This window comes from Panthera onca, chromosome C1 (assembly GCF_046562875.1).
Source record: "Panthera onca isolate mPanOnc1 chromosome C1, mPanOnc1 haplotype 2, whole genome shotgun sequence".
Lineage (NCBI taxonomy): Eukaryota > Metazoa > Chordata > Mammalia > Carnivora > Felidae > Panthera > Panthera onca.
In genome coordinates this window covers 110,811,009-110,835,052 of record NC_138346.1, presented here as the reverse complement: position 1 = coordinate 110,835,052, position 24,044 = coordinate 110,811,009, and the positions used below count along the sequence as shown (strand labels likewise).

The following is a 24,044-nucleotide window of genomic DNA, read 5'->3' as shown; positions in this document are numbered from 1 at the left end:
TTCGGTCTGCTTCTGACATTGTATCCTGTATCTTTTCAGTGTTGGCAAATTGTCTCCAAGAGTTCATTTAATGTGAAATTTTTTGCCAGCCTCACTTCTAGGGATATCTTCATCCTTTTTATCAAAACCCTCTGCCTAACACGTGGAGTACAAGTGCACATTTCAAAGCAGAATCTTTTCACTGTGCTAGCAGCTTCATCAGATAGCTTAACATTAATTCGTTAAATTAAAGTTAATTAATTACTTAACTTTGAAGTAAACCAGCCTTTATTGGCCAGGAAAGGATTTGTTGTTTTGTTTTCATGGGTTGGTTTTTTTTTTTCCCATTCTCCTTGAAATTGGCCTTTTTCTTTCATTGTGCCAGCTAACTTTACCACTTAGACCTGAATAGGATTGAATAGTCCTCAGTCCAAAGTAGAAGTCAATACTACATTTTGCCACAGCAGCTTTCTGTGCCCAGTGCAATTTAAACTAAAAGATGATAAGCGACTTTACCGTCTTTGTCGGTAAAGTCAAAGTCCAATTCATTGGATTCTGTCTGTGTGGTCCATGCCGTATCTTCATACAGGCCTAGCGCTCATCCTGTCTTCTCTTTGCTGTTGCTGGTTTCAAATCTTCTAATCACATCCAATTTCACTTCCAGAATGACTGTTTTTTTCTCTGCATTTTTATCTGCATTGGCCAGTTTTTGCTCTCTGTCATCCATTATTATAAAATTTCACCTGGGTTTGTCTCTGGGAAATAAGAGACTGCACAGCTCCACACTTTGCTGTCCGCATAAACTGAATAACAGATTCAGTAACCACTCATGGACAAATTTCGAAGGAAGTGATGTGATTGGTCATAGATCCTGATGCACATCTGTTAGTTACATAGTGATTTATGGACTGAGGAGGCAGCAGCAAAGTTTGCATAAAATTGCTTAAAGTTTATATAACTACTCACAGTTAATATTATAGTGAGTGGTAGCTCAAATTTGAACTGCATTTGTGGGAGACTGGTATAATGTAGTTACACATATATACGTATGATTCACACACTGCACAAAGTCAGAACTATCTATATGTTAGGTATATACAAGGAACAGCAAGAGAAACCAGCCTAGAACGAGAGGAGAGTTGCACAGCATGGTTCAGAGATATAACTGAGGGCCAGATGATGTAGGGCTTTGTGGATCATTCAGTGTCCTTTCGATTTTATTCTGGGTAAGACTGAGCCATCAGAGGTCTAAGGCATAGGAGTGACATGATTTGACATTTTTTTACAAGAACTGCTCTGGCTACTGTGCTGGGAATAAACTGCAAGGAAGTAAGAGTGGAAGCAGGGAGACCAAGTGAGAAATAATACAACCTTAGACTATCATAGAGGCATGGACCACTGTGGAGGTAGTAAAAGTCTTCAAAAGAGTTCAGATTCTGGTTGTATCTTGAAGGTACAGCTGACAGAATTTTCTGACAGAAAGGGAGAAGTCCGGCTAGGAGGTTTTGCCTGAGCGACTGCAGATAAGGAATTATTCTTTCTGAAGTAAGGAAGCCTATGGGAATAGGAGAGAAAAAACTTTTTCTTTAAAAAAATTTTTTTAATGTTTATTTATTATTGAGAGACAGAGACAGAGCGTAAGCAGGGGAGGGGCAGAGATAGAGGGAGACACAGAATCTGAAGCAGGTTCCAGGCTCTGAGCTGTCAGCACAGGGCCTGACGCGGGGTTTGAACTCACAAACCGTGAGATCATGACCTGAGCCGAAGTCAGACACTTAACCAACTGAGCCACCCAGGCACTCCGAGAGAAAAAACTTTTTAAGTTTAGTTCTAAATATTTTACTCTTGAGATCTCCAGGTGGTTAGACACAGCCAAGTGGAGATATCAAATGTATAGTTGGATATAAAATTCTGAAGTAGATACAGTCCTAGAATTGAAGATAGAGGTCTATGCTGGTGATTAAGTTTTGGCAGATACATGTTTCTAACACCGTGAGAGTGGAAGAGAGCCCATCGACAGTGAGTATAGAGAATAGACCTGGTACAAAGACCACGTGTTCAGACATGTCCTCTTAGGAGATCAGAAAAACGAAAAACCAGAAAAAGAGACTGTATTCCTATTCCTTTACTGTGTGATGTTCTCAGAAGTGTTGGTGCCATAATCAGTCCTCCATTAATGAACATTTAAATTATTTCCATTTATCACTGTAATAAATACTGCAGTGAATCTTTATCATTGAGCCCCTTCGCAAACATTTCTCTGGAATACATTTCTGGAAGTAGCGTTACTGGGTCAAATTAAATGTGGGGATTAAATTCTGATTTCCAGTCACTGTATCTGTTTATATCCTCATGAAATGTGTTCCCATTTTCTCCACATTGTTGCCAACATTAGATACTGAACTTTACAAATTTAATACATTATCTTTGTTTTTCAAGTGTTTTTTTTGTTTGTTTTTTTTAAGTAGCACTAGAGTTAACTTTTAAAGCGCTGGGAAAAAAATACAGTAACTGAAGCGTCTGTGACATACAAAAGTACATTCCTTGTAAGCAACTGTATGTGCAGAAACTTAGGTGAGCAGGGGCTATTTGCAGAGTCTTTCCCAGACTTAATATGGTTCCGAGGTAGATTGTGGAGGTAGGGCCCCGCGCATGCAGGCACCCAGATGGCCTTCCTTGCAGTGGGCAGTCTGTTTCTGTGCCACCTGAAAGAAGGGAGCATTTGGACGGTGAAAAATAACTAGCTGAAACCAGAGCAGTCTCCCCACACTCCCACGCCCAAGTGAAAGGAATCTCATGGAAATTGCTGCTTTTAGGAATAGCCCACCTCATTCACTGATGAGTAATAAAAGGATATTCATGTGAAGATAACTAAAATTAAAACGTAGGAAAAGAGCAACAAAATATACTCATTTGTTCAGTAAGAACATGCACCAGAAAAGTGCTACAGAATAAGTGTGAAACTTATTTTAAAATTCTGACTGTGAATTTAAATTACTTAATGACGTTAGCACCACCTCACTGATGGAAAACACACAAAGGATGAAATGCAGACTAAGTGACAGGACATAAAGGGATGACATGTGAAGGGATAGAACTCAGTAAAGATCTAGAAGAAACCACAGAATGAAGGTAAAATTAAAATAGAAAACAGTGTAGACATAGAGGATAAAAATGGAAGAAGCAAAATTAAAAAAAATTTTTTTAATGTTTATTTATTTTTGACAGAGAGAGACAGAGCATGAGCAGGGGAGGGGCAGAGAGAGAGGGAGACACAGAATCCGAAGCAGGCTCCAGGCTCTGAGCTGTCAGCATAGAGCCTGATGCGGGGCTCAAACTCACAGACTGCGAGATCATGACCTGAGCCAAAGTTGGACACGCAACCAACTGAGCCACCCAGTTGCCCCGAAAAAGCAAAATTTTTAAAAGAAATAAATATAAAACAAAAACCATACAAAATATACTATGATACAAGATCAAACATATACATGTCAACATCTCAGAAACCAATATGTGAGTTAAAAGTAAGGATGTGTTAATGTTGTCATTAATTATTTTTAAGTGCTACACGACATGGGTGTATAATTACTGGCAGCTTAGATTCAGTGAAACACTGCAGTAGAGTGGTGTTGTGTGGAGATAGTGGAGGGTTAAGGGAGGGAACAAGAGTTCCCAGTACATCCTTTGAAACATGAATGTATCACTGGGGCACCTGGCTGGCTTGCGCAGAGCATGCGACTCTTGATCTTAAGATTATGGGTTCAAGCCCTACATTGGACATAGAGCTTAAAAAAAAAGAAAATGAAACGTGACTATATTACCAATTCCAAGCCAAAAGATTAAGGAAGATTAAAATATAAAATGGGGGAGGGGGTAGCACCTGGGTGGCTCAGTCAGTTCAGCGTCTGATCAGCTCAGCTCATGATCTCTTGGTTCTTGAGTTCAAGCCCCGCATCAAGCTCTGTGCTGTCGGCTCAGAGCCTGGAGCCTGCTTCGGATTCTGTCTCCCTCTCTCTCTGCCCTTCCTCTGTTCACACTCTGTCTCTCTGTCTCTCAAAAATAAACATTAAAAAGTTTTCTTTTAATAGAGAGGCACCTGGGTGTCTGAGTCAGTTGAACGTCTAACTTCAGCTCGGGTCATGATCTTGCAGTTCATGGGTTCGGGCCCTGCATCTGGCTCTGCTAACAGCTTGGCGCCTGGGTCCTGCTTCGGATTCTGTGTCTCCTTCTCTCTCTGCCCCTCCCCCAGTCATGCTCTGTCTCTTTCTCTCAAAGATGAATAAACATTAAAAAAATTTTTTTAATGTTATAAAATAGAAAACAGATTTAGAAAGTAAATCCAAAAGCTGTTAAAATAAATTTAAAATATGAACTTTAAAACAAATCACATAGTACTAATTCATCCTCAGACTCTCCCCGAAACCTATAGAAATTCTCCAAATACAGGCAGACCTATCAGATCTCTGTCAGTTCCATTTTTTTCTAGTTTACATCCCTCCCTCCTTAAAGCCTTGCTTCCACCTACTCCAGTCTTCACTGGTTGCTCTCTGGACTCGGTGCCCAGCTGTTATCCCTTGTGTTTCCTTTGTCCTTCACAGTCTGAATTCCCTTCATCTCATCCCTGGTGACGTATATTTCCTTTTTTCTTGATTTACTTTCTGATTTGTTAGAGCATCTCTTTTGCAGCAGACAAACAGTACGTAAGATGTCAATTTTTGACCCTTTGCAAATCAGGAAATGTCCTTTTTCTGCCCTTACTCTTTTTGTTTTTATTTGTAGCAAGAATTACTATCAAACTCCATTCACTGGGCCACGGACCCTTGTGGTGGTAGCAAAAGACTTGCCCCTCATGTGGCACACTACCTACACTTGTGAGTTCATTGGCCAGCCAGTGGCCTCAACTCCAAACTCTAACAGTGGGCAGAGCCATCACTCTGGAGTCTAAGTCTCCTTTCTCTCTGTTGTTGAGATTAGGTAAATTATATTGATCTGTCCTCAACCCCACTGATTCTATCTCCACTGTGCTCCTGAGAATGTCCAGTGAGTATATTTGGTCAGTTATTGTTTTTCACTTCTGTAATTTAAATTTGGATCTTTTTATAACTTTGATTGCTTTGCTGAGATTTTTCTGGTTTTTTTTATCTTTTAAATTTGTTTTTCATCTTTTGAATTTGTCATTGCTTGTTGAAGCATTTTTATGATCTCTACGTCCTTGTCAGATGCTACCCGACATCATTCATCTCCTGTTCAAGTTGTGATTTTCTTGGCTCTTGGTTAGACAAGTGGTTTTCTGTTTGGACCTGGACCTTTATGGTCTTAGAAGACCCTGGAGTTTATTTCTAGCTTAATGTTTTGGCAGTCCTCCTCTCACATGGCCGCAACTGGGGAAGGGAAAGCATTGCCTTCTCACTGCCAAGTGGAGAGTTGAAGGCCAGGTTCCCTGCTTGACCTCTTTTGACACCACTTCAATAGTGAGATGGCGGAAAGAGAATCACGCTGCCTCATTACAGCCTGGCAAGTGTAGAAGTCTAGGTTCTCCACAGCCTTTGCCGGAGAGCGTGGGAATTGGGACCACAGTCGTTTCTGTGGTGTTTCACTGGGAGAGCAGTTATTGTCTAGAAGTCTCCTGTCTTGCTCAGCTGCTCCTGTCTTGGTTCCTTGAGCAGATTTTTCTTGGGATTTTTGTCTGTGCCCTTTGACATTTCTGTATTATGGCCTTCCAGGACCCAGACTGGAGCACAGTCAGAAAGGAAACCCAGGGAACTCACTGCTATGTCTTCCTTTGGTCCTGAGCGCCCTAGCCAGTCTGCCTTCATCTCTCAGCAGCTGTTTTGTTGGTTTTATATGTAATACTCATGATTTCAGCTATAATTAACTAGGAAGAATATGAAAAAGTATGTCCAGGCCATCTTTCCATAAACAGAATTCCTGCTTACACTCTTAAATAATACAATGGCTGGGAGAAGTTTAAATTGAAAATCTCTTTTTCTTTGCAGACGATATCTTCAACTTTATCTCATAACGTTCTTTTTTGGAGTTCTTAATATGAAAACCTGTAAATGTAGAACAAAATAGAGAACACAGTATTATTCAACTAGATTTAACTTTTAGTATTTTGCCATATATTCCCTTTTTTGGTGCGATCAAATTACAGAATTTCACTTTTAAGTAATTCCTTGGGGGGTACCTTGACTGGCTCAGTTGGTAGAGCATGTGACTCTTGATCTCTGGGTCATGAGTTCAAGTCCCACATTGGGTGTGGAGTCTACTTAAAAATTTTTTTTAATATATATATTCGTGCATTTTGACAATTATGTGTCTAGGTGTACGTTTTTTCACCTTTTCCTACACAAGTTGGTTGATTGATGTTTTTCATCAAATCTGGGGAGTCTTTGGCACAGTTTCTTCAGATATTGTTTCTGCCCCATTCTCTCTTTGCTTCTGGGACTCCCATTATGTATGTGTATGTTGATACAGTTATTGCTGTCCCAAAGTTCTCTGAGGCTCTGTTTATTTTTCCTCCTGTGTACCCACCCTTTTTTTAAGTTTTTTTTTTTTAATGTTTATTTATTTTTGAGAGAGAGAGAGACAGGGCATGAGGAGGAGAGGGGCAGAGAGAGAGGGAGACACAGAATCCGATGCAGCATATATATATATATATAACATATATATATATATAACATATATATATATATAACATATATATATATAACATATATATATAAACATATATATATAACATATATATATATAAACATATATATATAAACATATATATATATATATATATATATATACATACATACACACACACACACATACATACATATATATATATATATATTTTTTTTTTGTATATATAATCTCTTTGCCCAATGTGGGGCTCCAACTCATGACCCCGAGATGAAGAGTCACATGCTGTACCAACTGAGGTAGCTGGGTGCCCCAGAAATACACTTTTGAGTCTTGTTAGTGATTTTCTGTTTTCCTTTCAACTCTTATATTTTTCAAGTGCAGAATTGCTTTTTGGTCTTTTTTTTAATAATTTCTGTCTCTTTATTAATCTCAGTTTGCTGAGACATGATTTTTAGGCTGTTCTTATAACCATGATCTCCTTTAGTTCTTTAAGCATATTTACAATAGCTAACTTAAATTCTCTGACTAGTAAGCCTAACACCTGTGCATCCTTAGTGACCGTTTTGCTTCCCCCCGCCATGTTCAAACATTGCTTTGTTTCTTTACATACCTCAGAATTATTGTTGAAAACTTGACATTTTAAACGGTGTGTGGCAACTCTGGAAATCAGATTCCCACACTTCCCTGGGGTTTGTTGTTGCTGCTGGGGTTTGTTGTTGGGTTTTGGTTGTTTAGGGACTTTTGTAAAATAATTCTTTAAAATCACTGTCTTTGTCTAGTGTGGCCACTGAATACACTCTTAGCTTTGTAGTCATCTAATGATTAAACCGATTTCCTTGAATGCCTGAATGCCTGGAACCAGTAAGTCTCTGTGTTTGCTAAGGGCCTTGTGTGTCTTGGGGTAGCCCATCAACACTGAGGCAGGCGGTTTTACATCTCTTTTTTCTTTTCGCTTACACAGAGCCAGAGGTGAGAACCTGTGTCCTTCTTGGTTCTTTCCTGGGCTCTGCACAGCCCAAGGTACGCACACAGTCCTACATGTATATATTGCTTCCTGAATTTGCCAGAAATACGTTGGAGCTTTTTGAAGCCCCTGTGGACATTTCATTCTCCAACTTTTCCTTTAAAGCTTTTTGGGTAGCTTATTGTTTGCCCCACTTGTTACCATCCTATCAGTTAGCTGGGAAGCTGATCACTTGTGTCTGATTTGTTCCAGTACTCTAGAAGTAAAAGGTGTTCACACTGAGCAGGTCTGGTAGATAAGACAGTCTTGCAAATGGGAGCAGCTAGTTTGTATAATGATAGTTCTCTGGTCAAGAGGGTTTGAAGGGCCTCTAGCCCCTCTGGTAGCGGCCAGGCTGATGGTTTTTGCTGTAAGCATGGACTGGTGGTTAGCAAGCCTACCATTGGCGGTGGAAAGGGAGAGAGAGAAATAGGGCAGGGGTGCCTGGGTGGCTCAGTGGATTAAACATCCGACTTCAGTTCAGGTCATGATCTCATGGTTCGTGGATTTGAACCCCGTATCAGGCTCTCTACTGTCAGCACTGAGCCCATTTCAGATCTGTCCCCCTCTCCCTCTGCCCCTCCCCTGCTTGCACACGTTCTCCTACACACTCTCCCATTCTCTCTCTCTCTCTCTTTAAAAAAAAAAAAAAAAAAAAAAAAAAAAACAGTTAAAAATAGGGCAAGTTAAACACCACAGACTTTATTGGTCTTACTGAGGTTTGGCTGATTTTCTTGAATAATTTTGCTACATTGTTCATTTCCAGAGTTCTGAAAACATTGTTAATGCCAAGTTTTTGTTGCTTTTATGAAAGAGAATTTTCAGAGATCATTACTCCCACATTAATTCTCTTTTATTCCAGAATAATCTTTTCCTGTACCCCACCTTTATTTACTTATTTTGAAATAATTTAAGACTCACAAAAAGTTATAAAATAGTGCAGAAAGTTCCCATGTACCCTTACCCAGCTTCCCCCAATGATTACGTCTTACATAACCCTCGTATTTTTTCAAAGTGAAAAAATTGGCATTAGTACAATGCTGTTGACCAACTACAGACCTTATTAAAATGTCACCAGTTTTTTCCCCCCTTTGGTGTATATTTGAAATCTCATCCATGAATAGATTTATATAACCATTATCATGATCAGATTGTGAACCTCTTTTGTTGCCACCAAGATATTCCCTTATTCACAGTCATACCTTTCCTGCAAACCTAATAATACCTTGCCACTTAGCTGTGCCCCACCAGAATTTTTTCATTTTGAGAGTTTTATGTAAATGGAATCTCAAATTAAATATATACTCTATATATGTAATATATATATTTTTTCATACCTAATGATGCTGGCTTATTTTTTCACCAAATGTTGTACTTTTGAGACCCATCCAAATTGTAGTATATATCAATAATTTCTTCTTTTTAGGGTGAGTAATGTTACATCACATGGGTATACCCGTATGCTTATTTACCCGTTTGCTTATTGAGGTTCATTGGGATTGTTCTGGTTTGGGGTTATTAGAAATAAAGCTGCTATGAACATTCAGGTACAGCTTCCTTGGTAGACATATATTTTCACTTCTCTGGGATAAAAATCCCGAGTATAGTTGCTAAGTTACATGGTCCATGTATTTTTCATTTTATAAGGAACTTCCTAACTGTTTTGCAGACTGGCTGTACCGTTTCAAATTTCCACCGGCAACATGTGAGATCCTTGTATCCTAAAACCTTGCTAACCTCATTTATTAGTGCTAGGAGGTTTTTGGTATATCAAGTTGCTCTACATCCTTTCCTGTGCTTGCTATTATAAAATCTTAAGTTTTATTTTCACCGTCTGATTGGGGTGTGGTAGGATATCATCAAGACTTTAATTTGCACGACTCTAATGGCTGATGGTATTGAACATCTTTTCATGTGCCTGTTTGCCTCCTGGATATTTTCTCTAGTGTTTGTTCCTTATTCATATAAGTTTGTTCCTTATTCATGTTGTCTTCTATTGAGACTGTATGTTTTCCCAGTATTGAGTTTACAGAGTTGTTTATATATTGTGAATATCATTCTTTTATCATAGATAATAATGTGTTTTGGTTTGTTTGTCTTAACCATTTTTAAGTGTACATTTCATCGGTGTTAAGCATATTCTCACTCTCGGGCAGCCCTCTCCAGATCTATGCAGAACTGCAACTCTCTATGCCCATTATTCAGCCACTTCCATTTTCCCTCCTCCCAGCCGACGGGGGCCACTGTTGTACTTTTCTTTTTTCAGTGAATTTGACTACTCTGGGTACCTCATGTAAGTGGAATCAACATAATGTGTTTCACAAATATTTTTTTTTCAGTCTGTGCCTTGTCTTTTACTTCTTAAAGTGGTCTTTAGCAAAGCAAAAGTCTTAATTTTATTTTCTTTTTTTTAGCAAAAGCCTTTACTTTGCTAAAACTCAATTTATCATTTTTTTCTTTGGAGTGTACTTTTGGTATCATGTCTAAGAACTCTTGACTAAATCCTGGGGGGAGGGAGTTGTATTTTTATAAAACTTTTATAGTTTTACATTTTAAACTCAGATTTATGATCCATGTGGAATTCAATTTTGTATATGGTATGAGATTTGGTTTGATGTTGAATTTTTTGCCTATGGAAATCCAATTGTTTTTGGCCTTGAACTTGAGGGGGTACTTTTCATACCTTGAAAAGTACTGCTTTTCATATCCTGAATTTTCAGCATTAGTATGTAAACCTTTACAGCTATTAAATGAAATATTTTACTGGGATACCTGGCCAGCTCTGTCGGTAGAGCATGTGACCCTTGATCCTGAGTTCGAGCCCCATGCTGGGTGTAGTGATTATTCAAAAATAAAGTCTTTAAAAATATTTTTTTTTACTTTAAAAAATAATGTTTAAGAAGAATTTGTAATGACATGAGGAACTACTTCTGATAAAACTGAAAAAAATAGGATATATAGTTTTTTTCTAATTTTTTTTTAATGTTTATTAATTTTTTGAAAGAGAGACAGAGCATGAGCAGGGGAGGGGCATAGAGAGAGGGAGACACAGAATCTGAAGCAGGCTCCAGGCTCCAAGCTGTCAGCACAGAGCCCATTGTGGGGCTCGAACTCATGAGAACTGAGCCGAAGTCGGACACTTAACCGACAGAGCCACCCAGGCGCCTCAGATAAACAGTTTTAAACATTAAATGTATAGCTACATTAGAGGCCTGAAGTATTCTGGTAAAATAGCTGGAAAGTTGTGATGCCTCTGGGTAAGGGGCTGGGTATGTGAAGTGGAAGAAAATTATCTTCAATTTGTGTTCTTTTGAATCATTACCATGTGTGTGAGCTTCCTCTTCTATAAGAAATAGGTTTACAAGAAACTACAGACAAAGTGAGTATGATTGTGATTTCAAAACAAAACTTCATAAGGCAACATTTGCGTTAAGGAATTGGGGGAGAAAAAGACTAATGTAGTAAAAGTTCTTTGACTTTTGATGATGTGACTTTAAGTGAATGCTATTTTCTAAGTTAATTTTATCACTGCTTATAAAATTTGGTAGGGTGGGCCCAGGTGGGGATATTTTTAAAACTTACCTTAAAGTTCAATATCTAGAATCAAACTAATAGAGTTAGGGTTGTGCTGTGCATTGTACAAAAAGAACTGGACAAACACCCATCCTCCGAGATGTTTGCTACATTATCTTCATTTTCGTGTTTCAGTGCCAAGCCTAAGTCAGAAATCCACGTATCAATGACCACTCCAGTCACTGTGTCCATGGAGACCGTGTCCAGTCAAAGCAACGACCAGCCCACCATTGCAGTCCCTCCCACGGCTCAGCAGCCTCCACCGACCATCCCAACCATGATCGCAGCCACGAGCCCCCCATCACAGCCAGCCGTCGCCCTCTCAACCATTCCCGGAGCGGTCCCCGTCACTCCTCCTGTCACTACCATCGCAGCTGCCCCTCCGCCATCAGCCGCTGTGGCCGGCAATCTCTCCTCTGTGTTGGGCCCTCCGGTACCTGAGATAAAAGTTAAAGAAGAAGTGGAGCCAATGGACATCATGAGGCCGGTCTCTGGTAGGTTCATTCCCGGAGCACTCTTCATTGGCACATGACACTCCTTGGGCCGGACTCCTGGGACCCTCAGCCGCAGAGCCCGATCCCTTGGGGTGCACTGTTTGCATTTCATTCCTTTTAAGAAAGAGAAGACTCCCTAACAAGGCTCCTTTTGAAAACAACCCATTTTTGCTTCCCTTTTAGCACTAATTTTCTTTCTTCAACAGAATCATGAAAAGGATTAACATTTCTCCAAGAATATCCTGAACTAGAGCTTCTGTGGCTATCTGTTGTATTTTCTTTTCCATTTCTCATTTTGGTTTCTGAGTCTTATCTCTTTTTTTCTTAATGTAGTTAAAACATTGCCAGTGTTATTTATTTATTTTGGAAAAACTGATCATTACTTTCAGTAATGTTACTGTTTATCTCTTTCGGATTTTTCTTTGTTATCTCCTTCCTCTACTAAATTTCAGATTAGTTTCTTTTTTTTTCTAGTTTCTTGTGGTATAAGGTTTATTTGAACTTATTTCTTAATACAAACATTTATAGCATTAAAAAAATAAAAATAGAAAAAAATAAAATTAAAAATAGAAAATAAGGGTCAAGATAAATCAAGCCAAGGGCTAATTATCTAACAGTTTATTCCCTGCCAGTTTGTGTTGCCTTATTATGCAGTGAAGTAAGATCTATGTTGTTGAAAATACTCTCTTGATAAACTTACATGTGATTAGTTAAATCTTGAAATTACTCGCTACTTTCTTTCCCTCCTCTCCTTGACTCTGAACTTCCAGTGTGTGAAATGCAGGTTACTTTGGAGGTTTTCTGATTGTTTGTATACTTGTTAATAATTTATTGAGGAACGTTGCTTCCCCCGACTGCAAAAATAACATATCATGTACAGTATTTATGAAATGCCGATAAAGCCCAGGTGGAAGGCAAGTCATTTTGTACTCCCGTTACCGGGCGTTGCCCTCTTAGCATTTTGGCATAAAGGCCTCCATCCCCCATGCTGTTTGTTCAGTAAGGGGTATGGTTGTGCTGTGTCTGCAGTTATTAAACCTGCTGTTTATTTGTATTTAGTATGCCATGAAATATTCTTCTTACCCATTATTTTATATATATAATACCCACAATATTATTCTTACCCACATTCAGCCTCAGTACTCCGTTGAAAGACACCGTGGATAACCCAGCATGGGAAATTAAATGTTTTCCATTTTACTGTTCTCTCTTGATTTGGATAGTTCCTCTTACCTCTCTGTACTGGAAAACTGATGGTAATCCTGCCTCAAATTGTAGGGCTTGACACCAGGTACTGTGACACATCCTTGTACAAAACAAGTACATCTCCATCCTCTTGGAGCTTACGTTTTAGCAGGGGAGAGAAACAGTTAAGAAAAGCAATGACAGATACAGGCATACCTCAGAGAAATTGTGGGTTCATTTCCAGACCACCACAATAAAGCAAGTATTGCAGTAAAGTGAGTATCACGGCGCCTGGGTAACTCAGTCAGTTGAGTGGTTGACTCTTGATTTCAGTTCAGGTTATGATCTCACTGTTTGTGAATTCGAGCCCCACATCAGGCTCTGTGCTCACAGCACAGAGCCTGCTTCAAATCTTTTGTCTCCCTCTCTCTGCCCCTCCCCTACTTGCATGCACGGTCTCTCAAAGAAATAAATGCTAAAAAAATTTTTTTTGATTAAAAAAATAAGGGACGCGTAGGTGGCTCAGTAGGTTAAGTGTCCAACCTCATGATCTCGAGGTTCATAGGTTCAAGCCCCGTGTCGGGCTCTGTGCTGACAGCTCAGAGCCTGGAGCCTGCTTCAGATTCTGTGTCTCCCTCTCTGCCCCTCCGCCACTTGTACTCTGACTGTCTCTCAAAAATAAACATTTAAAAAATAATAATAATAAAGTAAAATGAATATCACAATAAATCAAGTCAAATGAATTTTATGTAAAAGTTATGTTTACACAATAAGTGTGCAATAGCATTAGGTCTTTTTTTTTTTTTTTTAATGTTTATTTATTTAAGGGAGCATGCACTCACAAGCAGGGGAGGGGCAGAGTCAGTGCAAAGCCTGACACGGGGCTCCATCCCAGAAACCATGAGATCATGACCCAAGCCGAAATCAAGAGCCAGACACTTTACCAACTGAGCTATCCAGGCACCCTGTGATAGCATTATGTCTTTAAAAACAATATACATACCTTAATTTAAAAATACTTTATTGCTGGGGCATATGGGAGGCTCAGTCATTTAAGCATCCAGCTCAGGTCATGATCTCACCATTCGTGAGTTCGAGCCCCACATGGGTTCTCTGCTGTCAGCATGGAGCCCACTTTGGATCCTCTGTCCACCCTGTCTCTTTGCCGTTGCCCTTCCCCCACTCATTCTCTCTCTCTCTCTCTCTCTCAAAATAAACTTTTTTTAAAAATACCTTATTACTAACAAATGCTAACCATCATCTGAGCTTTCAGTGAGTCATGATCACTGATCACGATCACCATAACAAATATAATAATAATGAAAAAGTGTTACCAAAATGTGACACAGACACAAAGCAAGCAGATGCTGTTGGGAAAACGGTGCTGGTAGACTTGCTTAACACAGGGTTGCCACAGACCATCAATTTTCAAAAAGCACAGTATCTGCAAAGCACAGTAAAGTGAGGTGTGGCTATGTGAGGGAAAGTCAGAGCTATGAATTTAAGAAGAGTTTTAAAGGGAGGGCCTCACTGAGGAAGTCATCTTTGAATAGAGGCATTAAAAAGATGAAGTGCCAGCTGTTCGGATATCTGGAAAAGGAGCACTCCAGGCCTGAGGAACATGCCTGGTGTCCTCCATAGCAGAGACGGTTCAAGCAGACAGTCCAGGGATAGTACTGGACTCCATAGGGTCAGAGATCCAAGGTCCTACCACCCCTAGTTTGACCTCGTGCTTTAGATTCAAGAGAGCTGCTAGAACTCCAGCTATCGTATCTGAGTTCCAGGGTGACAGAAGACAAGGAGTAGAAGGTCACACCTTCATTTAAGGACACTTATAAAAAATGCTACAAAACACTTCTGTTTTCATTTCATATGGCCACACCCATCTATAAAGGAGGCTAGTAAATAGTCTTTCAGCTGAGTGGCAGAGTGCCCATCTACAGGTGTAAGGGTCCTCATTTAAGGATGGTGAAATCATGATGTATTAGGGAGCAGTCGGCACCCTCTGCCACAAGTAGGGTGCTTAGCACACTACCAGCCACATAGGAAGATTCAGTAAATGTTACTTCTCTTTTCTGTCTTAGCCATTCTCATTGGTTGCAAATCCAGTGAAGCTTCCCATAATGCATGGGTTCTCTCACACATGTATGTGCTCTTTTTCCTATGACAGCAGTTCCCCCCCTGGCTACCAGCACTGTGTCTCCATCTCTCACATTGCTGGCTAACAACCTGTCCATGCCTACAAGTGACCTACCACCTGGTGCCTCTCCAAGGAAAAAGCCTCGAAAGCAACAGCACGTGATTTCTACAGAAGAAGGGGATATGATGGAGACGAACAGCACTGACGACGAGAAGTCCACTGCCAAGAGTCTTTTGGTGAAGGCTGAGAAGCGCAAGTCTCCACCCAAGGAGTATATTGGTAATGGTCACTTGGGCTAGTTATTGTCACGTGAAGCTTTCCCACTTAAGTTGGGAGTCCATCCCCAAGGCTGTTCCCATAATCCTTCTTAAAGTTACATCTTGAGGATTCTTGACAATATATAATAAGTTATTTAATGTCTTCCTTTTCTTTTCTTCTGAATAGATGAAGAAGGTGTGAGGTATGTCCCAGTGCGTCCAAGACCTCCCATTACTTTGCTCCGTCACTATCGGAACCCTTGGAAAGCTGCTTACCACCACTTTCAGCGGTACAGTGATGTCCGGGTCAAAGGTTAGTTTCCCCAGAAACATCCATTGTGAATGCATGAAATTGGTCTCAGTTGACTGTATGGTAATCATAGTAGAGTAGAAAGACAGAATTACAGTTTTCTAGTTTCCAGAAAACCCAGGGGGTGACACAGTGACCTCCTTAGCCCCCAGGGTAGTTATGGAAAAGCTTTATTGTTATTGGACATAGTCCACATTAGTCCCTAGGATGCTGAGAGATACATTGTAAGCCCCAGGAAATTTATTTTCCAAAACACCTTTTGTTTAACATGTGAATCTCCTGAAATGGTCTAGGGCAAGCCTTCAGCAAACGTTTTGTTGTGGTTGTACTTGAGAATTACTTTTTCATAAACCCACATATAGTAAAAATAGCTGATAGTACTTGCAAATATCTGCAAATATTTGTACGAGACGGTAGACTTTAAAAGCATCACTAATCTCCGGTATAATCATGGCACAGAGAAGTGTAAGTTTTCAGAGAATTGATCACATTTCCCCTTCCCTCAAATAAATTCTACTTGGAAACATCTCTGATGGTTTCCTTGAATCCTCAAGATGAGTCAGATGGTATGGACTATAATGTCTGCGAGCAGGGGTAAAGCTTCTGTTAGTTCAGTCTCTGAAGGGAACTCCAGAGGTGGCTGCATGTCCAGCAGTTCTTATGAGTGGACTTTGAGGTCTGGAAAGAGGCTCGATTTCCAGATACCAGAGTGGTGGCCTTTGGTGGAAGCAGGGAGTGGCCCAGTAATAAACATCTCTTCACGACACAGGAGTTCCATGTCATAGCAGGAAAGTACTGTAAAGTATAGCCTGATAACATTTATGCCATATGGAAGGATTGTTACTACTGCCTGGGACTCGCTGTGCAAAAATTTATCCCAGGAAAGGTAATCTGACCACTGAAAGTGTTGATTCAGATGGTCTCTTGACTATTAAACTTTATTGATCTACTTTGCCCAAGCTTTAAAATCATGTTCATATACATAAATCAAGATGGAATATTGAAAATTGGTCAGGTAATTCACAGGAAGAAGAAAAAAAAAACAGAACAATAAGCAACACAGGAAACAAACTCACGATTAGTAGTGGAAGTTCTAGACACGCCATAAGTCAAGGAAGAGATAAAAAGACTATATGGGTTGGAAAAGAATAAATAAAACTATCTCTGTTTGCAAGTGACATCATTGTCTACATAGAAAATCTCAAGGATTCCATACAAAAAACTCCTGGAAGTAGTAAATGAGTTCAGCAAGGTCGCAGAATACAATGTCAACACACAAATCAATTGTAATTTTAGATACAATTTTATACTAAAATTGTAATTCTCGTATAAATCTAGCAAAACATACATGTTTGCTGATAACTATGAAATGCTGACTAAAGAGATCTGAATATCTGCGGTTTGTGAGTTTGAGCCCCACATTGGGCTCACTGCTGTCAGCCTTTCAGCGCAGAGCCCACTTTCGATCCTTTGGCCCCCTCTCTCTGCTCCTCCCCCACTTGCCCTCTCCCAAAAATAAATATTAAAAAAAAATGATCTGAATAAATGAAGAGACGTGCAGCATGCATGGATTTGAAACTCAACATAAGATGTCAGTTTTCCCTAGATCAGTAGGTTTGTTTGATACAGTTCCTAACAGACTCACAGAAAGATTTTTGTAGACATAGTAAATCTTATTCTCAACTTTACATGAAAGGTATAAAAAGTAGAATAGCTAAAATCTTGAAAAAAAAGAGAAATCGTTTTTTCTGATATTAAAGCATATAGTTTATCTATAGTAGTTTAAACAGGGTGGTATTTGCAGAGGAATATACATGTAAGTGCCTGGAATGGAATGGAAAATGCAGAAATAGACCCATACAAATATGCTCAACTGATTTTTGACCAAATGGAAAAATAATTAAGTGGAGGAAGGAGAATCTTCTTATTTTTAACAAATGGTGGTGGACATCCATAAGTGTAAAAAAAGAGAGAAATAGCCTCAACTTAATCCTCACACCTTATACAAAAGTTAACTCAAAATGGATAATAGATTTAAATATTAAATGTAAAACTGTAAAACTTTTAGAAGAAAACCTAGGATAAAGTCTTCAGGACCTAAGGCATGGTGAACAGCTCCTAGACACGACACCAAAAACACTGTCCACAAAAGGAAAGGAAAATAAATTGGACTTAATAAAAACTTCTTATCACTGAAAGACTCTGTCAGGATAAAAAGATAAAGTATAGACCAGGAGAAAATACTAGCAAACCACATATCTGATAAAGGGTTCATATTTAGAATATATGTATTAGGAACTTTCAGTACTTAACAGTAAATAAAAACAATAATCCAATTAGAAAATGGACAAAGGCATGAAGAGACACTTTACCAAAGAGGATAACACGGATGGCATGCACAAAAAGATGTTCAAGGGGACAGAAATTTCCAGTCTTTAAGTGGGATCTGCACATAGAGACTTTCTTACAAAGTGTACTTTGGTGGGGAAAAGAGTAACTTTACAGTGGACACACCCTACAAACACCACCTCAGTCAGGTGTTCAAGGTCAATATGAATAATGACACATCGTGCTAATAGTATGCACTCTTCTGTTCAAACATAAGTGACTGTCAGTGTAGACTGCTGTATGCATTAGATGTTATATATAAAACTGATGATAACCACAAGTCAACAACTAGTAGTAGATATGCAACAAATATAGGAATCCAAGTATATCACTGAAGAAAGCCAGCAAACCATGAGAGAAGAGAGCAAAAGAAAAGGAACAGAGAAAAACTACAAAAACAACCATAGAACAAGTAACAAAATGGCAAATAGATACCTGTCCATAATGACTTTGAATGTAAATGAACTAAATGCTCCAACCAAAAGACATAGGATGACAGAATAGATTAAAAAGCAAGACCTATTTCAGACCTAAAGACACATGCAGATTGAAAGTGAAGAGTTGAAAAGGCATTGATCATGCAGATGGAAGTGAAAAGAAAGCCGGAGTAGCAATGCTTATATTGGACAAAAGCGACTTTAAAACAAAGAGACAAAGAAGGACACTATATAATCGTAAAAGGGAACAATCCAATAAGAAGATATAACAGTTGTAAATATTTGTGTACCCTGCATGGGAGCACACAAATACATACAGCAGCTAATAACAAACATAAAGGAAATAGTCAATAGTAATACAATAATAGTAGGGGACTTCATCCCACTTACATCAGTGGATCGTGCAAACAGAAAATCAACAAGGAAACAGTGGCTTTGAATGACACATTGGACCAGGTGGATCTAACAGATACATTCAGAACATTCCATCTCAAAACAGCACAATACACATTGTTTTCAAGTGCACATGGAACATTCTTCAAAACAGATCACATGTTGGGCCACAAAACAAGTGTCAACAAAGTAAAAAAGATTGAAGTCATACCCTGTATCTCTTCTGACCACAGCGCTGTGAAACTAGAAATCAACCACAAGAAAAAAGCTGGAAAGAATATAAATACATGGAGGTTAAATAGCATAATACTAAAAAAATGAATGGGTCGACTAAGAAATGAAAGAGGAAATCAAAAAATACATGGAGACAAATGAAAATGAAAACAAACACAATCCAAAATCTTTGGAATGCATTAAAAGGTGTTCTAAGAGGGAAGCTCATAGTAATACAGGCCAACCTCAAGAAGCAAGAAAAATCTCAAGTAAGTCTTACTCCTAAAGGAGCTAGAAAAAGAAGAAAAACCTGAAACCAGTACAAGGGAAGAAATAAAGATTAGAGCAGAAATAAATGAGAAGCTAAAAAAAAAAAAACAACCACGATAGAACAGATTAATGAAACCAGTAGCTAGTTCTTTGAAAACGTCAACAAAATTAATAAACCTTTAGCCAGAATCATCAAAAGAGAGGACTTGAATAAACAAAAACAAATGAAACAGGACAAAGAATAACCCAACACCACAGGAGTATAAGAATACAAAGGAGTATAAGAGAATATTATGAAAAATTATGTGCTAACAAATTGGACAACATAGAAGAAGTGGATAAATTCCTAGAAACCTGTAACTTCCCAAAACTGAGTCAGGAAGAAATAGAAAATTTGAACAGACCGGTTACCACCAATGAAATTGAATCAGTAATCAAAAAACTGCCAACAAACAAAAGTCCAGGACCAGATGCCTCCACAGGTGAATTCTATTCAACATTCACATGTAAAAATTTTTTTTAGTTTTAAGTAGACTCCATGCTCAATGTGGGACTTGAACTCACAACCCCGAGATCAAGAGTTGCATGCCCTACCGACTGAGCCAGCCAGGCACCCTCTACCAAACATTTAAAGAAGAGTTAATACCTATTCTCAACCTATCCCAGAAAATAGAAGAGGGAAGAAAACTTCCAAATTCATTCTATGAAGCCAGCATTACCCTGATACCAAAATCAGATAAAGACACCACAAAAAAAAAAAAGGATAGGCCAGTATCTCTGATGAACATAGACGCAAAAATCTTCAACAAAATACTAGCAAGCCAAATCCAACAATATATTTTAAAAAGTCATTCACCATAATCAAGTGAGATTTATTCCTGGCTTGCAAGGGTGGCTCATTATTTACAAATCAATCAACGTGATACATCACCTTAATAAAAGAAAGAATAAGAACCATGTGAATATTTTAATAGATGTAGAAAAAGCATTTGGCAAAATGCAACCTCCATTCATCATAAAACCTTCCAACAAAGTAAGTTAGAGGGAACATATCTCAACATAATAAAGGCCATATATGAACCTATAGCTAACATCACAGTCAGTGGTAAAAACTGAGTTTTTCCCCTAAGAACAGGAACAAGACAAGGATGTCCACTCTCACCACTTTTATTTAACATATAACTGGCAGTTCTAGCCACAGCAGTCAGACAAGAAAAAGAAATAAAAGGCATCCAAATTGGGAAGGAAGAAGGAAAAATTTCACTAATTGCAGATGACGCATATAGAGAAAACCCAAAAGACTCCACCAAAAAACTATTAGAACTAACAAATGAATTCAGTGAGTTTTCAGGATACAAAATAATTATACAGAAATCTGTTGCATTTCTATGTACTATTAATGAAATACCAGAAAGAAAAATTAAGAAAACAGTTCCATTTACTGGTGTACCGAAAATAGTAAAATACCTAGGAATAAACTTAAACGAGGAGGTGAAAGACCTGTACTCTGAAAACTATAAAACATTAATAAGAGAAATTGAATATGACAAAAATGGAAAGATGCTTATGGATTGGAAGAACAAATATTGTTAAAATGCCATTACTACCCAGGGCAGTCTACAGATTTAATGCAATATCTATCAAAATACAACAGCATTTTTCACAACTATAACAAATAATTCTGAAATTTGTATGGAATCGCAAAAGACCCTGAATACCCAATGCTGTCTTGAAAAAGAAAAACTAGAGGTTACCACAATTCCAGATTTCAAGATAGAATACAAAGCTATAGTAATCAAAACAGTATGGTACTGGCATAAAAATAGAAACCTAGATTAATGGAACAAAATAGCCCAGACATAAGTCCATAATTATATGGTCAATTAGTCTTTGACAAAGGAAGCAAGACTATCCAATGGGAAGAAGACAGTCCATTCAACAAATGATGTTGGGAAAACTGGACATCTGCATGCAAAAGAATGAAACTGTTGGAGCACCTGGGTGGCTCAGTAAGTGTCTGACGTTGGCTTAGGTCATGATCTCATGGTTCGGGAGTTCAAGCCCCATGTCAGACTCTGTGCTGACAACTCAGAGCCTGGAACCTGCTTCAGATTCTGTATCTCCCTCCCTCTGTCCCTCCCCCACTCACTGTGTCTCTCTCTCTCTCTCTCAAAAATAAATAAACATTTTTAAAAATTTTTTTTAAAAAGGAATGAAACTGAGCCACTTTCTTAACACCATACACAAAAATAAACTCAAAATTGATTAAGGATCTAAATGTGAGATCATAAAAATCCTAGAGGAGAACACAGGCAGTAATTTCTCTGACATGGGCCATAGCAACATTTTTCTAGATAGGTCTCCTGAGGCAAGAGAAGCAAAATCAAAAACTATGGGACCCTATCAAAATAAAAATCTGCACAGTGAAGGAAACAACAAAACTAAAAGACAGTGTACTGGATGGTAGAAGATATTTGCAAATGACCTATCTGATAAAAGGTTAAAAGCTTTTATAACTCAACACCAAAAACACCTAAATAATGTAAGCAACAAATGAGCAGAAGACATGAACAGACATTTCTCCAAAGAAGACATCCAGGTGGCCAGCAGACACATGGCAAGATGCTCAACATCTCTCATCACCAGGGAAATGCAAGTCAAAACCACAGTGAGCTACCACACCTCACGCCTGTCAGAATGGCTAAAATCAAAAACAAAAGAAGCAAATGTTGGGGAGAATGTGGAGAAAAAGCAACCCTTGTGCACTGTTCTTGGGAAAGCAAACTGGTGTAGCCCTTGTGGAAAATAGTATAGAGGTTCCTTAAAAAATTAAAAATAGAAGGGCACCTGGGTGGCTCAGTCGGTTGAGCCACTGACTCTTGATTTCAGCTCAAGTCTCATGATCTCATGGTTTGTGGGTTCAGGCCCTGCATCAGGCTCTGCACTGATGGTGCAGAGCCTGCTTGAGATTCTCTCCTTTCTCTCTGCCCTTCCCCTGTTCACACACGCTCGCTCGTTCTCCTGCTCTCTCAAAAATAAATAAATAAACCTTTTTTTTTTTTTTTTTTTTTTTTAATTAGAAATAGGGCGTCTGGGTGGCTCAGTCAGTTAGGCATCTGACTTCATCTCAGGTCATGATCTCATAGTTCCAGAGTTTGTGCCCCGCGTTGGGCTCTGTGCTGACAGCTTAGAGCCTGGAGCCTGCTTTGGATTCTGTGTCTCCCTCTCTCTCTGCCCCTCCTCCACTCGTACTCTGTCTCTCTCAAAAATAAACATTAAAAAAAATTAGAAGAATTATCATATCATGTAATTCCACTATTGGGTATTTACCCAAAGAGTATGAAAACACTAATTTGAGAAGATTTATGCACTCCTATATTTATTGCAGCATTATTTACAATAGCTGAATTATGGAAGCAACCAAGGTGTCCATTGATAGAGGAATGGATAAAGATGTGAGATATATACCCAAGGGAATATTACTCAGCCATAAAAATGATTGAAAGCTTGCCATTTGTAACAACATGGATGAATCTAGAGGGTATAATGCTAAGACAATGCTAAGTGCCATATGATTTCACTCATGTGGAATTTAAAAACACAAAACAGGGGCGCCTGAGTGGCTCAGTCGGTTAAGCATCTGACTTCAGCTCAGGTCGTGATCTCACAGTTCGTGAGTTCAGGCCCCGCGTTGGGCTCTGCGCTGACAGCTCAGAGCCCGGAGCCTGCTTCAGATTCTGTGTCTCCCTCTCTCTCTGCCCCTCCCCCGTTCATGCTCTGTCTCTCTCACTCTCAAAAATAAATAAATGTTAAAAAAAACAATAACAACAAAGAAAGAGACAAACCAAGAAACAGACTCTTAATTATAATTCTAGAACAAACTGATGAAACAGATTGTTACTAGAGGGAAGTTGGGGAGGAGGGATGGATGAAGTAGGTACAGGGGATTAAGAGTACACTTCTGGGCTGCCTGGGTGGCTCAGTCGGTTATACATCCGACTTCAGCTCAGGTCATGATCTCATGGTCTGAGTTCAAGCCCCGCGTAGGGCTCTGTGCTGACAGCTCAGAGCCTGGAGCCTGCTTCAGATTCTGTGTCTCCCTCTCTCTCTGCCCCTCCCCCACTCATGCTCTGTCTCAGAAATAAATAAACGTTAAAAAAAAAAAAAAAGAGTACACTTCTGATGAGCACTGAGAAATGTATAGAATTGTTGAACCACTATATTGTACACCTAATACTAATATAACTGTATGTTAATTATACTGGAGTGTGTACCCCTCATAGTCTTTGATGGCGTTGTCACTTCCCCTCTGTATCTCCTCTCATAACTGCATTCTAATCCTGAGAAACATCAGACAGATCCACATAGAAAGGCATCTTTCAAAATTCCTTGACCAGTACCCTTCAAAACTGTCAAGGTCATCAGAATCAAGGACAGTCTGAGAAACTGTCAAGCCAAGAGCTAAGGAGACATAATATTTTCATTAGGTCCTAGAATGGAAAATGACCATAAAATGTATTTGTTTGTTTGTTTATTTTGAAAGACAGAGTGTGAGTGGGGGAAGGTCAGAGAGAAAGAGAGAGAGGGAATCCTAAGCATGCTTCACACTGCCAGCACAGAACCCACAAAGCATGAGATCATGAGACCTGAGCAGAAACCAAGAGTCAGACGCTTAACAGACTAAACCACCAAGACACCTCCATAACATTTATTCCTATACTATGGGAACCCACTGTTCCTAGGAGTGCCTTTAGGTTTCAGCTTCA

The 24,044-nt window shown here is 39.0% G+C and overlaps 1 protein-coding gene and 1 non-coding gene across 10 annotated transcripts in view; one reads left to right on the top strand and one right to left on the bottom strand.

Annotated features, from left to right (window-relative positions):
• Nucleotides 1-24,044, top strand: part of SAP130 (Sin3A associated protein 130) — an 80,881-nt gene that overhangs the window by 51,802 nt on the left and 5,035 nt on the right. For all 9 annotated transcript variants that reach the window (XM_060624772.3, XM_060624775.3, XM_060624779.3 and 6 more), the window contains 3 exons: nt 11,327-11,685; nt 15,041-15,289; nt 15,455-15,580. In XM_060624772.3, the coding sequence (XP_060480755.1) occupies nt 11,327-11,685; nt 15,041-15,289; nt 15,455-15,580 (734 nt within the window). The remainder of the gene's footprint in view (nt 1-11,326; nt 11,686-15,040; nt 15,290-15,454; nt 15,581-24,044) is intronic.
• LOC132674069 (small nucleolar RNA SNORA62/SNORA6 family) lies at nt 4,751-4,904 on the bottom strand. Its single transcript, XR_009608382.1, has one exon. It is a non-coding gene; the product is annotated as a small nucleolar RNA SNORA62/SNORA6 family (small nucleolar RNA).